The sequence below is a fragment of the Mandrillus leucophaeus genome, unplaced genomic scaffold (genome assembly GCF_000951045.1).
Source record: "Mandrillus leucophaeus isolate KB7577 unplaced genomic scaffold, Mleu.le_1.0 Scaffold524, whole genome shotgun sequence".
NCBI classification, from domain to species: domain Eukaryota; kingdom Metazoa; phylum Chordata; class Mammalia; order Primates; family Cercopithecidae; genus Mandrillus; species Mandrillus leucophaeus.
The window spans coordinates 914807-931122 of record NW_012105631.1 but is presented as its reverse complement, the minus strand read 5'-3'; the positions used below and the strand labels follow the sequence as shown (position 1 = coordinate 931122).

General features: G+C 34.3%; 1 protein-coding gene across 2 annotated transcripts in view; it reads left to right on the top strand.

Annotated features, from left to right (window-relative positions):
* MYCT1 (myc target 1) overlaps positions 1-15354 on the top strand; it is a 23539-nt gene extending 8185 nt beyond the window's left edge. Inside the window, exons 1-2 of one of the 2 annotated variants that reach the window (XM_011996798.1) lie at positions 4391-4732; positions 12480-13621. In XM_011996798.1, coding sequence (XP_011852188.1) covers positions 12491-12991 — 501 coding nt within the window. In that variant the 5' untranslated portion in view covers positions 4391-4732; positions 12480-12490 and the 3' untranslated portion in view covers positions 12992-13621. Of the gene's footprint in view, positions 1-4390; positions 4733-12479 lie in introns of those variants that run through there. The other variant, XM_011996797.1, reaches the window with a different exon arrangement.
* The last annotated feature ends 962 nt before the right edge of the window (positions 15355-16316 follow it).

Sequence of the window (16316 nt, the reverse complement as noted above, 5' to 3'; positions counted from 1 at the left end):
TGGGACTACAGACGCCCACCACCTCGCCCGGCTAGTTTTTTGTATTTTTTTGTAGAGATGGGGTTTCACCGTGTTAGCCAGGATGGTCTGGATCTCGTGACCTCGTGATCCGCCCGTCTCGGCCTCCCAAAGTGCTGGGATTACAGGCTTGAGCCACCACGCCTGACCCAACTTACAATTTTTTGACTTTATGATGATATGAAAGTGACACGCATTCAGTAGAAATTGTAATTTGAATTTTGAATTTTGATCTTTAATGTTTATTATTTTTATTTTTTATTATTATTATAAAAATTTCCCCTGCTTTGGGGCATTCCAGCCTTGGACTCATTGACTCCAGCTAATTAAGATAAAAAAATTGGTATAGAAATTATTGAAAGAACACTCAAAATTCCAGCAATGACCATTGCTAAGAATGCAAGTGTTGAAAGATCTTTGATAGTTGCGAAAATTATGCAAAGTTCCTCAGAAGTTAGTTACGATGCTATAGTCAGAGATTTTGTGAATATGGTGGAAAAAGCAAGTATTGACCCAACAAAGGTTGTGAGAGCTGCTTTATCGGATGCTGCTGGTGTGCTCTCTCTGTTAACTACAGTAGAAGTTGTAGTCACAGAAATTCCTAAAGAAGAGAAGGACCCTGGAATGGGTGCAATGGATGCAGTGGGAGGTGGTATGAGAGGTAGCATGTTCTAACTCCTAGGATAGTGCTTTACCTTTATTAATGAACTATGACAGGAAGCCCAAGGCAGTGTTCCTCACCAGTAACTTCAGAGAAGTCAGTTGGAGAAAATGAAGGAACGGCTGACTGATGTTTAAGAAATCACTGTAAGCATCAGTTACTGGTTTAGTTGACAAAATATATAATGGTTTACTGCCATCATTGTTCATGATTACAGATAATTTATTTTGTATTTTCGAATAAAAAGACATTTGTATATTCCTGATGCTGGGTATAAGACCCATGTACCAATGTACTGCTTTCAACTTAAATCACTGAGGTATTTTTACTACTATTCTGTTAAAATAAGGATTTTGGTGCTTGCCACCACCAGATGAGAAGTTAAGCAGCCTTTCTGTGGGGAGTGAGAACAATCGTATACAAAGTAGAGAAATATCCAATTACGTGACAACTTTTATGTAATAAAAATTTGTTTAAAGTTAAAAATTTTACCTTTTATTATTATAAAGCTGGATTTTGTTTGATGATTTTGCCTAATTTTAGGCTATTTCAAGTATTCTGTGCATATTTAAGGTAGGTTAAGCCAAGCTATGAAATTTGGTAAGTTAGGGGTATTAAATGCATTTTCAACTTACGGTATTTTCAATGTACGATGGATTTATCTAAATACAACCTCATCCTAAGTCTAAGAGCATCTGAAATATAACATTCCATTATAGAAACCATATATGTGTGTGTGTGTGTGTGCATGCATATGCATATCTATGTCACTATATTTTCTTTATCCATTCATCTGATGATGGACACTTAGATCGATTATGTATTTTGGTTATTGTGACAATGCTGCAATGAACATGGAAGTGTAGATATCTCTTAGAGATTCTGATCTCATTTCCTTTTAATGTACACCTGGAGGGATTACTGAATTCTATGGTAGTTCTATTTTTAATTTTTGAGGAACCTTCATACTATTTTCCACAATGACTGCATCAATTTACATTTTCATCAACAGTGTACAGTTTGCTTTTCTCCATATCCTCACCAACACTCATTATTTTTTGTCTTTTTGATAATAGGCATTTTGACACATGTGAGGTGATATTCCATTGTGGCTTTGATTTACATTTCCCTGATGTGTAGTTATGTTGAGCATTTTTTTCATCTAACTATTGGTCATTTGTGGGGCTTCTTTTGAGAGATGTCTATTCAGGTCCTTTGCTCATTTTTTAAACAGATTATTTGTTTTCTTGCTTTTGTGTTGTGTGAGCTTCTTACATACTTTAGGTATTAGCTTCTTATCAGATGTATGGTTTGCAAATATTTTCTCTCATTCTGTAGGCGTCTCTTCTCTCTGTTGTTTCCTTTACTGTGCAGAATCTTTGTAGTTTGACACAATTCTACTTGTCTGTTTTTGCTTTTTTCCTGTGCTGTCATATGCAAAAATATAATTGCCCAGATCAATATAAAGCTTTTTCCCTATGTTGTCCTCTAGTAGTTTTTTGGGTTTCTAGTCTTAGGTTTGTATCTTTAACCCATTTTGAGTTGATTTTTCTATATGTATGAGATAAGGGTTCAATTTTATTCTTCTGCATGTGGATATACACTTTTCCCATTACCTTTTATTGAAGAGGCAATAATTTCCCCTTTGAGCATTTTTGATATTGTTGTCAAATATCAATTGTCACAAATGCATGGATTTATTACTGGGCTTCCTCCCTATTATGTTTCATGAATCTAAATGTCTATGTAAATACCAGTACCATGCTGTTTTGACTATTATAGCTTTGTAGTATATTTTAAAATCAAGTGGTGTGATGCTTCCAGCTTTGTTTTTATTGTTCCTTTGTATTGTCATCATATATAACTTAGTGTCATTTGTAAAATAATACAAAAAGCCTGTTTATCGGAATTTTAGTTGATTTATTTATATAAATTTATTTATATATAAGGGCAGTTGGCATCTTAATAATATTGAGGCTTGTAATTCACAAATATAGTATATCTCTCCACTTTTTAGACCTTTAATTTCTTTCAGTAGTATTTCAATATTTGTGGTGCAGATATATTACATACATTTTGTGAAAAAAGATTCCTAGGTATGTTATGCTAATGATGCTATTGTAATGGTGTAATTACACTTTCCCGTAGTTTGCTGCTAGTATATAAACATATTTTTATATATAAATCTTAAATTCTGCAATCTTGCTTAATATAATTTGTAGTTGTATTTTAGAATACATAAGATTTTCAATATAAAAAACAATCTAATAGCTGGGTGCATTGGTGTGTGCCTGTAGTCTCAGTTACTTGGAGACTAAGTTGGGAGGGTCATTTGAGCAAAAAACTTTGATACCAGCCTGGGTGACATAGTAAGTCCCTGCCTCTAAAATCTCTTAAAAACTAAATCAATCAATCAAGCTAATAGATTTATTTATATCCTGTCCCAATTCTTTATAATTATTACATATTAAATCTATATAAACTATATATTTCATATGAAAATATTTTAATTTTTGCTCTAACTAGAAAAATGAATTTTAAAGAAATTGAGGGAAAGAATCTTCTATATTTACTCTGATACTATTTCTGATGGTCTCAATTTCTTCTTAAAGATCCCAGTTTTCAGTTTCCCCAGACTAAGGATTTTCTTCAGCACATGTTTTAGTGTAGGTGTGCTGGTGATTAGTTTGAATTCTGTTTCACCTGAAAGAGTATTTATTTGACTATTATACTTAAGGGATACTTTTGCTGGATATAAAATTCTGAGTTGACAGCTTTTTATTAAAATCACTTTAAAATATCATTGTGTTTTATTAAAAGCAAGTAGTTATTCAAATAATTGTCTTTTATGAATGTAGTGTTATTATCATTATTTGTAATTTGGCTGTGTTCAAGTTTGTTTTGTTAACCTTTGATCTTCAGCTGTTTGACTATGATGTGCATAGTTCTTTATATATATTCTGCTTGATGTTACTGAGACTCTTGATTTGTAGATTAATTTGTTTCACTAATTTTGAAAAATTTCAGCCTCATTTATTCAAAATTTTTTTAGTTCCACTCACCCTTTCCTCTATTTTGGGGATTATAATTGCACATCTGTTAAATATTTTTATACGGTTCTACAAGTCCTAGAGGCTTGCTTTTTCCCCCCAGTATTTTTCTCCATTTTTCAAATTGGATAAGTTCTATTAATACACCTTTAAGTTGGCTGATTCTTTTCTCTCTCACTTTAATTTCACTGTTAAGCTCATCATATAAGGTTTTTTCAGTTCTCAATTTTTTTTAGTTTTAGAATATCCATTTTGTTATTTCTTATAGTTTCCATCTCTTTGCTGAAATTTCCTATCATTTTATTCATTGTGAGTGTTTTACTTGAAATCATTGAACATGGATATATGAGTTGCTTAAAAATTTTTGTCTGCTAATTATATCTGGGTCATCTTAAAGTTTGTTTTTGTTGACTTTTTTTTCTCTTAAGAATGGGTCACATTTTCCTGTTTCTTCATGTGCCAAGTAATTTCATATTGTATCTTGAACATTTTGAATGGATTCTGCTGTATTACTCTGAAGAGTGTTGTGATGTATGCTTTTCCCCCTAGTTTATTTTCACAGGCAAATAACTCTGTGGAACTACAACTACAGAAACCTGTAAAGCCTGTCCCTTGGGCAGCAGCTTAAATATTACTTTATTTTATTTTATTTTTCTCTAGTGCTGTTTGGAATATGTCCCATATATGTGTGATTCAGGAGTCAACCAAAGATATGTGAAATGTTTATAAGTAAAATTTGGGGATTCTCCTCTCTGGCTTTCTCTTCTCCAGGATTTCCTTCTCACATTCTTAGCAGCTCTTATTTCCATAATCTCTGTCCTTTGTTTCTTAAGATCAGAAACAGTGCAGGTTTTCAATGATCACTACCTGTCCCACATTGGAAGTTGCCCTCAGGTTAAAAGGTTTGAAAACTGGAGCTTGACTAATACTTGGTGTTCTTTTCTTCCAGGTGTCAATTCCTCTCTAGTAGCTGCAAGCATTTGGTCATTCTTAAGGCCCTTAGGTAGAATTTTTTTTTTGTATTGTTTTCAATGTTTATAGTCATTATCACTTGAAAGGGTCAGTTCATAAAAGCTGATTTGGAATCCTAGCTTGATGTTTTTATTGCCTGTATAATCTGTTCTAATGTTTCTTACTCTTGATATTGGTGATTTTCTCTTCTTCTCTCGGTCTCTTTCTCTTGCTCCTGCCTGCTCTTTTCCCCTGTTTCTCTTTCTCTCCTCTTTCCATCCTTGTCATTCCAATTAGTATTTTATTAATTTTTGTTAGATTTTTTCATATCTGTCTTTGATAATCTCCTCTATTTTTTCTTTCTTTTTTTTTTTTTTTTTTTGCCTGTTTCATGAAGTTCTGCTTTCTCTTATTTACTGTATGCTACTTTACTTATGTGTCAGCTAGTGATCCTTTGTTAGCTTCTTAATGTGGAAACCAAAATAACTGATTTTTTTAGGCTTTCTTATTTTAAAATATATACCTATAAAGCTATAAATTTTCTTATGAATGTGGCTTTAGGCACATCTCACATGTTTTGATATTTCACAATTTTATCAGAATTCAGTTAAAATATTTTATAATTTTCATTAGATATTTTATTATCTATAAGATCCTCAATCTCTGCTGAAAATTTTTAACTTGTTAATTTTTTAAACACATTAATCAACAGTTATTTTAATATTTTGTCTGATAATTCAAATATCTTCATAACTTACGGATATTTTTCAATTTTGTATTTGTTCTCTTAGTTTTTGTTTACTTTGTCTTGCCTCTTAGGATGACTTGTAATTTATTACTAGGTATATATAAATTTATTTAAATATATAACTTTCTATTTTATTTATATGTAAAACTTGCCTTCTGACAGTTAGTTAGGGAAAGATCACCTCAGTTCAACTTGGGATTGATCTATATTTTTATCTTTGTGAGGTCTGGTCTTTTACCTGTTTACCATTAATCTTAGAGAGTAGATCCTAGGGCACCTGATTCCAGAGTCTGGGATGTTTCCTAGGGTCCAATTTCCTTGGCAGCCACTGAACACCAACTTATGTTTTCTAAGCTTACTGATAGTGCACAGCATTCTACTCAGATATTTTCGTTTCTCTTTACAGATTATTGTGGAGAGAGATTTTCTTTTCTCCTGGAATTTGCTCCTTCGATTTAATGGTTTGGATAAGTCTCTGATGGCTTCAAACAAATTTAAGAAAATATTTTATTCTCCATTGTATGCTTGCTCTCAGTGGCTTGATACATGTTAGTCTATCATATACAGAAAGCGGTGTGCTACCTTGATCCTTTTGAATTTGCCCTCTCCTCTAGCAATACTGTTAACTAATTATATTCAGAATATGGCTTGTGCTTTATGCTTTTGATCAAAACTACTTTCAAGTCTCCAAGGCTTTTGTTTATTTGACCACTACCATTCACAAAAAGGCATCTACAATTTATTTTTTCCATGAAGCTTTTTAAAGCATTTCAGATATATGTTATCCTCCTATCTTTCAAATATAACGACATTTCCAGCTCATAATGCTTATGTATCTCATTCACATTTTCTTAAAGAGTATAAATTAATGAATTTAGTTTCCATTAACCAGAAAGGAAAAAGGAAAAACAAGAGTTCCCTTTAGGCTTCAGAGGTGGGACAGGGTGTCATTTTAGGTAGAGCAGCCAGGGTAGGCCTCAATGAGAAAGTTACATACGAGCAACAGACCTGAAATTAACCATACAGATAGCTGAGGAAATAATTTTAGGAGTAGATTACAACCAGTGATGGGCCCTAAGTCAGGAGCCAGCCCATCTGATTTACTTAGGGAATAGTGAGGAGGGAAGTGCAGACAGAGCGAGTGACCCAGAGGAAGAGTAGAGGAGATGGGCTCAGATAATTGGGAGCCTGTCAAGTAGGGACTTTTAGGACATTCTTAGGCATTTGTTTTTCCTCTGGGAAAAGTGGAGGATTTAGAACAGAAGAGTGGTATGATTTGACTTACATTTTAAAATGTTCTCTGACTACTGTTTTGAGCATATTTTTGGGGTGTGAGGATATGGCAAGGACAGAAGCAGGAAGACCATAGTCCATGTCACAGATGTGGGAATGTGGCCACTTGGATCAGTGAAGTCACAGACTGGGTAGTGAGAAGTTGAATTCTGGATTTTTTGTTTGTTTGTTTGTGAAAACAGACCCAATAAGATGTTCTGGCAGATGAGATACAATGGAAAATACTCCTTGGCTGTTTACATTATTATAATCAATCAAATTTCTAGGCTCTAAATATTACTGTCCCTAAAAATCCTTTTTGTCAAAAGTCATTCTATTTCCTGAACCATTCTCCTGTACACTCTACGATACGAAGGACTTCATGGCCTGCTTTGGTGAACGTTGAACTTACCATTCTTACAACTGCAAAGGGTTTCTGAATGTTTTAAACAATGTTTCATTCTGCTGTCACTGATCAAATCACTTTCAGAGTTGGAATGATTCAACTCAAGCCACTAGATGGTGACCTCTACTAAATTTCAATACCAGTGGAAGGCATTTGAAGTGTTGATTATATTTACTAAAAATCATACTCAATATTACAATATTAAAACTGAAAGACACGAACGTGGCTGTTATTATTAGGCCAAGAAGGGTCAAATGACTTGAGTAAATTACACAACTATTAGCAGTAAGAGCTGGTGTTCATTAAGGGCTTGTTATGTGCCATCTACTTGCTAGTTTTGTAGGTACATATTACAAATTAGGATGACATATATTTAATTTATATGGCATACCTTACCAATGTTAGAGTTTTTTCCTTCTGCTTTCAAAAGGAAAGTTACATTTTTAAAAGTAACCATTTGGTCTTATAAGTTGCATTATATTGCAATTATAAGAAGAAAGATTATGGCTCATTTTTCTTCTCCTAAGATTGTTGAGAAGTAAGAAGGCAAATCATTTTTTAAAAAGCAATATCTGTGCCAATGTCTTTTTTTTTTCAGTTATATTTTCTTCTACACCAGGTTTTAAAAAAGGCTCCCAAAATACATTGTTAAAAGTCTGCCAGAATGGAATTACATATATGAAAATTTAAAGCTGTATCACCAGTAGATGCTGCTTTCATCACACAGTTTCTAAATTCTAGTGTGGACAGGTCAGAAAAATCATTAACTATAATTAAATGAAAAAAAAATGTATGAAAGACCACTGCTGTTGTTTGACTCAGCATCTCTTTCTCATTGCCTTTCTTCATTTCTACATTTGCCTTTGCTGTTTGGACTTAAGGGAGCTTAAGAAGTTAGATAAACATTTTACCACATATCTCAGGAAGTCTTAGAAATTCTTCTGTCAGCAGTATTATTTGTATGTGTTTTAATATTCTGCAAGGTATAAGAATTAGTGCAATGATTTCTGATACGGTTTGGCTCTGTCCCCACCCAAATCTCATTTTGAATTGCCACATGTTGTGGGAGGGACCCGGTGGGAGGTAATTGAATCATTGGGGCAGGAATTTCTTGTGCTGTTCTCGTGATAGTAAGTCAGTCTCACGAGATCTGATGGTTATTATAAGGGGGAGTTTTCCTGCACAAGCTCTCTCTGTCTGCTGCCATCCCCGCAAGGTGTGGCTTGCTCCTGCTTGCCTTCCACCGTGATTGTGAGGCCTCCCCAGCCATGTGGAAATGTAAGTCCAATTGAACCACTTTCTTTTGTAAGTTGCCCAGTGTCAGGTATGTCTTTATCAGCAGCATGAAAACAGACTAATACAATTTCTAATGTGTGTATTTTACTGACTTTGTGGATTAAAAAGTTATTTTCATGATATGTGAACTCTACTGAGCAAAAATTAAACAAATCCATATCAAAAGAATTTTTTTTGTAATTTTTGTGATTTCTGTTGCACCTCCATCTTATCCTACTTTATATTCATTCAAAACTTAAATAGCCTATTATTGTGTGTATATGTTATTCTTATGATTCTCATGTACATTTTAAATTCATTTTTTAATCCTTTTTGGATATCTATATAACCCAGTATTTGATGATATTTTAAGTCATTTCCCCAAATTTTGGGCATAGACAATAGGTTTACAGTATCAAATCAAAGTATTACCAAGCCACAGAGAATGATCATTTTAAATAGGTTTGTTGTCAAATTCCTTTTATGGAAATATTGTTACAGTTTTAGTGCCACAAAAATAATCTTTTTACTCCCCAAACTGAAACTTGTCATTTAAGAATATTGTGATGGTTCAATATATTCTATAATAACTTGTCCATTAGAGTTTGGATATTATCTTAGTTTTCTTACATCAGAACAATAATATATTTTGGAAATAAAACAGTCATCTGAAATTTAAATGTATTTCTTACTCCATCTATTTTTGTTGTTTTTGCTAATCGCTGTATTTTTGCTAATTGCTGTTTTGCTCAATCGCTGTATTTTATTTAATTAATTTATTTTTACTTTTTGTAGAGACAGATCCCATTATGTCGCCCAGGCTGGTCTGGGCTCAAGCGATCCTCTCACCTCGGCCTCCCAAAGTGCTGGGATTACAGGCATAAGCCACTGCGCCTGGCCTCAATCACAATAATAGACAAGAAATTATTTTTCATTGATTTCATTGATTTAAATAGTTTCTATTTTTTTCTTGAATCTAAAGTTTGCTATTATTCCACTATAAATAACATTTATATTTGGAATATCTGATTTGTTAGAAGATGAGAATCTCAAAGGGCATACACAGAGACCATGTATAAGGACTCTTGTAAACTTTAAATGCTTTCGTTGACTAACTGAATATATTTTCTCCTTTCAGATTCTGGTTTTAACTTCATTTTGCTGAAATCAAGGAAATATCTCTTTCTAAATTTTATCTATTATGCCTGCTTATATACTGAGATAGTCAGACTCTAGTAGTGGTTACGTACATTTACACACAATAGCAAGGACATATACTTTGTACATTTGAGTATTTGTCTTCTCATTTATATCACACACGAGTGTAACTAATAGTTCCCTAACCAGTGATACTTGTCAATCAGTTATTACAGTAAATCAAGTGTTAGTTCTACCACATAAACCTTAGCTTCCGTTTCAATATCTATAAAATGAGGAATTTATGTCCAACACATTTTTGATTTTGTTTTAGCTGAAACTCCATTTTTGTGCGTCCACAGCTAAACTTGTTGATATTTAAAAGTCTCCACTAAAGGCTATTGATTCATGGAAATACACCTGTAGAACACACAATATTATTTAACCACCATTCTCTCAAGTATTTCTGTTCATAACAGGTTACAAGATACTCTGGTATTGAATCGACAAATTTTTATGAACTTTGTATTGCTTATTTTCATTTTAGATTAATATTTTCTTACCTTACACTTAGAAAATAAATAAACAATTTAGCTATTAATTAAGACGCTTTGGTCTCACATCCTCACTTGACCTTCACCAGATGTGGGACTATGGGCTTGCTACTTACCTCTCAGTAGCCACAACTATTAAATGGGAATAACACTAGCATTTCCTTTATTGGGATGTTTGAGGATTAAGTGATATAACACACTAAAAAATGTGCCTGGGACCTTTGCCTAAAGCCGTTGTTTTAGAGAATGTCGATATAACTATTTGTACAGATAACTGTGAAAGTAGGACACAATAAATATAGCTTTTCCACAGGAGATAAATGTGACAATATACAGTGTAAGGACACTGAACTATATCCTAAAATTAGACAGCAGTGATTATTCCTTTGTAGTTATTAACGTTAGTTTGTTTTGTTATTTCTGCATTCTAGGTAGTCTATATATTATCACAGATTACAACAATATGCTAAAAAGAACCTTGGCAATCATAAAATCTAACTCCTTCATATATATGTGTATATATATATGTGAGTATATATATATACACACACACATATATAATGAAATCAGTGGGTCTAAACAAATTCCCTAAAAATCACAAAACATATTACGAACAGAGCGGAGTTTGGAACCCTGTATCAGAGAACTTTTGCCATGTAACTATCCACCCCCAAACATAGTAGCTTAAAATAATAATAATTTGCTTAGCTCACAATCCTGTGGATTGGTAATTTGAGATGAAGTCAGCTCGGTGGATTTTCTGCTGGTCTTTGCTCATTTGTCACAATCATTTGGTGATTTGACTAGCATTTGAATTATATAGGATGATGCCATTCATATGTCCAGGTTAGCAGGCTCTTGGCTAGGGCTGTAGGGGTTTCTGGGCCATGTGTCTCTCATCATCTGGCAGGCTAGTCTGGCCTTATTTATATGCTGACAATGGCAGGGGTCCCAAGAGCAGGAAGGGTGGAAGCTGAGCCTCTTGTAGCTTAGGCTTGAACTTGTATAGCTTCAATTCCATTGCATCCTACTCATCAAAGCCAGTCATGAAGCCCGCCAGATTCAAGGGGTAGAGAAATAGACTATCTCTTGATGGAAAGAACAGCAAAACTTCTGTGGCTATTTTCTCCCCCTCTTCCCCAGTCTCACAACACCCATCAGCTAATTTTCAGGTCAGGCTATGGCTCTCTCAATACAGAATACCTAGATAAGCAATCAGATATGATAGCTTACCTTTCCACTTAGCAGCAATTCATTTTTGTCTAGGAAACGTCAGAGTCTTTATTGAAGATGTGATACTTGAAGTAGAGCTTGAAGAATGGGTTTTCCAGACAGAAGATTAAAAAATTGAATTCAGATATAAGGAAAAATATGTGGAAAATCACAGAGTTTTAGAGAGAATGACAGGCTTTGGTACAGTGAGAAACCAACATGACTTGTGGATTACATCATGGTGGGGAAATGTGGGGGACCAGGCTGGAGGAGTCTTCTAATATCCAGAGTTTTTCTATACAAAGTGCTGTGGCAAGAGGAGACTCAGTTACTCATTTTCATTTGAGAATGTGTATTTAGTTTACAAGAGACAATAAGGTAGCATTTCCATTAGGGAAAGGCATTTTTCTCCCCAGAAAGGGAAATCTGAACAAATTACAAGTTCTACGAATTAGAGAATACTGGTGTGTAGCAGAGACTCTATGGAGGTTCGGGCTACAGGAATTTCATCATCCCAAGGGTATAATAGAAGCATGAGCTGGAACCTGGGAAACAAGAAAGAGCCCAGTAGTCTGCACAGGTCAAGTCATCAAAGAGTCAGAGATATAAGTGACTGTCTGGGAGTTCAGGAAATATGACATAAATCAGTCCGCTGGCCAGATGGTTCTATTCCAGCACTTCCTATCTCAGACAGAGCAAAGGAAGTGAGGCATCATGAAGACTGCAGGTGGCAGAAATCAATGTGATTGATGAAAGCAGACAGAGGAAAAGGCAACGTTAAAGTGTTGACAAAATTCTTTATCAATCCAGCACATTAGTTACTACCATAACTCAAAAGGAAATCAACTTTGGGCTACATTTGCAACTCTATAAAAAATGTATGAGCTAAATGCCATAAATTAATGACATCAAGTAAGACTACTTTTATCTTTTATTTCTTAAAGATGATAAAACAGCTTAAGTGACCTGGAATGCCACAGCTGAAAGTGTTATTTTGTATCTTTCTGCTTGAATAAATGGAAGCATTATCAGCTTTCATTTGTTCATATCCACCTAACACCGTCTTCTATTTTCCTGATTCAAAGTATGTTTAAATTAATCAGTATTCTATGAATTACAGCATATATGCTGACCCTTGTTTTTGGTTGAAAATCTATTTAAAAATGGATTTAGTAATTTACTTTCTTTGTTTCAGAGGACCTTATCATGTCCTTCACCGTATCCATGGCAATCGGGCTGGTACTTGGAGGATTTATTTGGGCTGTGTTCATTTGTCTGTCTCGAAGAAGAAGAGCCAGTGCTCCCATCTCACAGTGGAGTTCAAGCAGGAGATCTAGGTCTTCTTACTCCCATGGCCTCAACAGAACTGGATTTTACCGCCACAGTGGTTGTGAACGTCGCAGCAACCTCAGCCTGGCCAGTCTCACTTTCCAGCGACAAGCTTCCCTGGAACAAGCAAATTCCTTTCCAAGAAAATCAAGTTTCAGAGCTTCTACTTTCCATCCCTTTCTGCAATGTCCACCACTTCCTGTGGAAACTGAGAGTCAGCTGGTGACTCTCCCTTCTTCCAGTATCTCTCCCACCATCAGCACTTCCCACAGTCTGAGCCGTCCTGATTACTGGTCCAGTAACAGTCTTCGAGTGGGCCTTTCAACACCGCCCCCACCTGCCTATGAGTCCATCATCAAGGCGTTCCCAGATTCCTGAGTAGGGTGCTTTTGGTTTTTGTTTCTTTCTTGTCTTGTCTTTTATTGAAAGGAAATCGTAAATAGGCTAAACAGAATTTTGAGGGCATGGCCCAAATAACTAACGAGTTCCAAGTTGAAGCATGGTTGTGCAAGTTGGACATTACAATGTAAAACGTATTTTCTTGGAGCACATGTTTTCCCTTTTGTTTCAAAAAATGTAATATTTTCTCCCAAGGGTTTTATATTTATGTATTTTGTATTCAATGTGAGGCTTATTACAAATAGTGATTCTAATGTAAGAATCCACTGAGATGCATTATATATATTTTAATTAAAATTAAAACTTTAGATATTTGTGGATTACAATCCTCATTTACTTCCAATGTGACTAGAAAGAGAAAAAAAAATCAGTGTCACTTTAAAGAGAAATCTTCTAAGGAATTCGGATATTACTTTCTTTAGAATGAGAAGTGAATTATATTGACATTTTACAATCTTGAATTTCTTTTTTTTTTTTTTCTTTTGAGACGGGGTCTTGGTCTGTCGCTCAGGCTGGATTTGCTGTGGCATGATCAGGACTCACTGCAGCCTCTATCTCCCCGGCTCAAGTAATCCTCCCATCTTAGTGCCCAAGTAGCTGGGACTACAGGGGTGCACTACCATGCCCAGCTAAATTTGCTTGAATTTTAGTAAAGATGAAGTCTCACTATGTTGCCCAGGCTGGTCTCAAACTCCTAAACTCAAATGATCCTCCTGCCTCGGCCTCCCACATTGCTGGAATTATAGGCATGAGCCACCATGTCTGGCCAATCTTGGATTTTTAATGGAGTATGTGGGCATGAAATGACAGAACATAGGACATTCTAAAGTTCCTTGATTTTACTCATTATGAAAAGTGTGGGACTCAAGCACAGGAAACTGAACTCTTTTGGTGTCATTGGATGTTTCATTTTTGACACTAATTTTTTCTGGACAAACTCTTTCTGTGTTTTTCCCAAGAATAGTTATCTAATTTCTTGAGGCAAAATCCTTGGATTTACTAACATGATGATTTACCTTTTCTTCACCGTTGTCATTACCTTGTTAGAAAAGCAACAGGAAAAAACCCAATTCATTTGGCCTAAAAACAAGCCTCAAGTTTAAAACCAAGCTCACATTTTTCTTAAGGGAAAAATTTTATTTCTTAAACTTACATCTAGCAACTTGGAAAGCACTTTCTCTGGGGATCTTCTTTTGTAACTTCACAGACAAATAAGTATGAGTCACTGCGGAGAGAGTTTGTTATTGAAATAGATGTTACCCATGAAGAATTCTCCTTCCTGGATTGACTCTTAATCATCAGGCATCATCCCTTGTTTGCTTCTCTACGAATCTCAATTCCAACTTCTCTGCAGAGTCTTTGTACAGTGATTAAGCCATGCCAGATGGTCTTTGGTGCACACAGTTATTTAAGAACCCACTTCCACAGGTGGCTGCCCTTGTAAGGAAGGATGCATCCCTAAATGTGGGCACCAGAGAGCTCCAGTGGGCAGATGTCTGTGGCTGCCCTTCTCATTTAAGGACATGAGTTAACTGGAGTATTACTCAAAAAGCCTGTGGTTCATTTCCAGTATTGTGAATATTTAGTTTATGTGGCCGTTTCTTTGCTTCTTTGAACACTGGGATTTTCAGTGAAAAAGTGCTCTCTTTTTCATTTCCTATTGCAGTGGTCACAGCTAATAGTGTCTGAACATGGTTCAAGAATAAGAGATTCCATGTAGCATTTTCTTTATTATTTTCATTTCGCTTACATTACCCATCATTCCTCAAGGACAATTATTCTCAATAATGCTTATAGAAAATGTTCTCTAATTAAACATGCCAGAAAGAAAGAGTGAGGGAAAGAGGGAACAGGAAGAAAATGGAAGAAAGAAAAGAAAAAGGGAAAAAGACTAACAGGATAACCAATTTGTTATAAGTTGGTTTTCAACAAAGAAATTTAGCAGCCGAGTAAGATTTCAAGAGAATATTAACTTGGTTTCAAGGCTACTTTTTTTTTTTTTTTTTTTTTACTTACATGTCATCCTTAATGTCTAACATGAAAAATCAACAGAATATGATTTTTATCAAGAATTTATGTTGGGAGTAAAAACTGCTTTATATCTTCCAAATTAGGAAGAGAAGACCAGAAATCCTCTGGGGCATTTAACCATCTGGCAGAATTGTTGCTGCACCCTTATCCCAGTTATAAGACAGTTAAAATGACTATTTCCTAAATATTGTGAGTGTATGAAATGTGAAATTAAAGCAAAAACTGGAGACTTTTAATGTTGTATTTCTTTAATTTGAAATGTTTTGTGGATTATGAAATAAAAATAAATTGATGTCAAGTTTTATTCAAAATTCATTTATGAAATAAAGCCAACACTGTTCTAAAAAGCAAGGAGTCAAGAAATTATAAAATTCAGATTAAATCAGGAAAACACATTAGATGAAAAATTATACTGCAGAATTTGAGCTTATTAAAAGTTATTGAATAAGAAAAGTCTCCTTTTTACTTTAGTATTTAAACCTCATCTAGACTATTTGTAAATGAATGGACTGAGACACAAATCCTTTTTCATACACAAATGTATAATGGAGAAAGGTTAATGTCACAAATAAATTTTACAAGATTTTTAAAATTAATGCAGATGGAAGAATTAGTAAATTATTTATTTAAAACATGAACTTAGATTCTTATCTCATTAGCTAAATATATAATTACAGAATTATTTAATTAATGTTTTTAGAGAATAAGCATTTTAAATAATGGCTATCTTAAAAATAGAGGAAATTTGAAATAAATATTTAGCAAATCTATGAAATAGAAAAGGGGCACTTTTTAAGAGCCAAAGGGATGAAATAAATTACAAAGAAAAATATTAGCAGTTTTGATTATTTAAAAAAATTTAAAATTCTGTTCATTAAAAGATAAATGTATCCAAGTCCAAAAACAAGCAAGAACAGAAAAAAGAAGAAAGAAGTTAAGTTCATATAAATATGACAAAAATGGCCAATAGCTTGAAGTTATGATTAGCACACATAAATAGATGTGGAAAATACTCAGCTGTAAATAGATAAATTAGTAATGAACCAAAATAAGCAATTCACCAAAGAGAAAAATTAATTGATTAACAAGTTTATACTGCATGTTACTACTAAGAAAGTGCCCATGTACATTTAAACAACACTCTAGTAGTTTCGTCTATCACATTAGCTTATTATTATTATTATTATTATTATTTGAATAGAGACGGTGTTTTGCCAAGTTGGCCAGGCTGGACTTAAACTCCTGGCTTCAAGAGAGCCGCCCACCTCAGCTT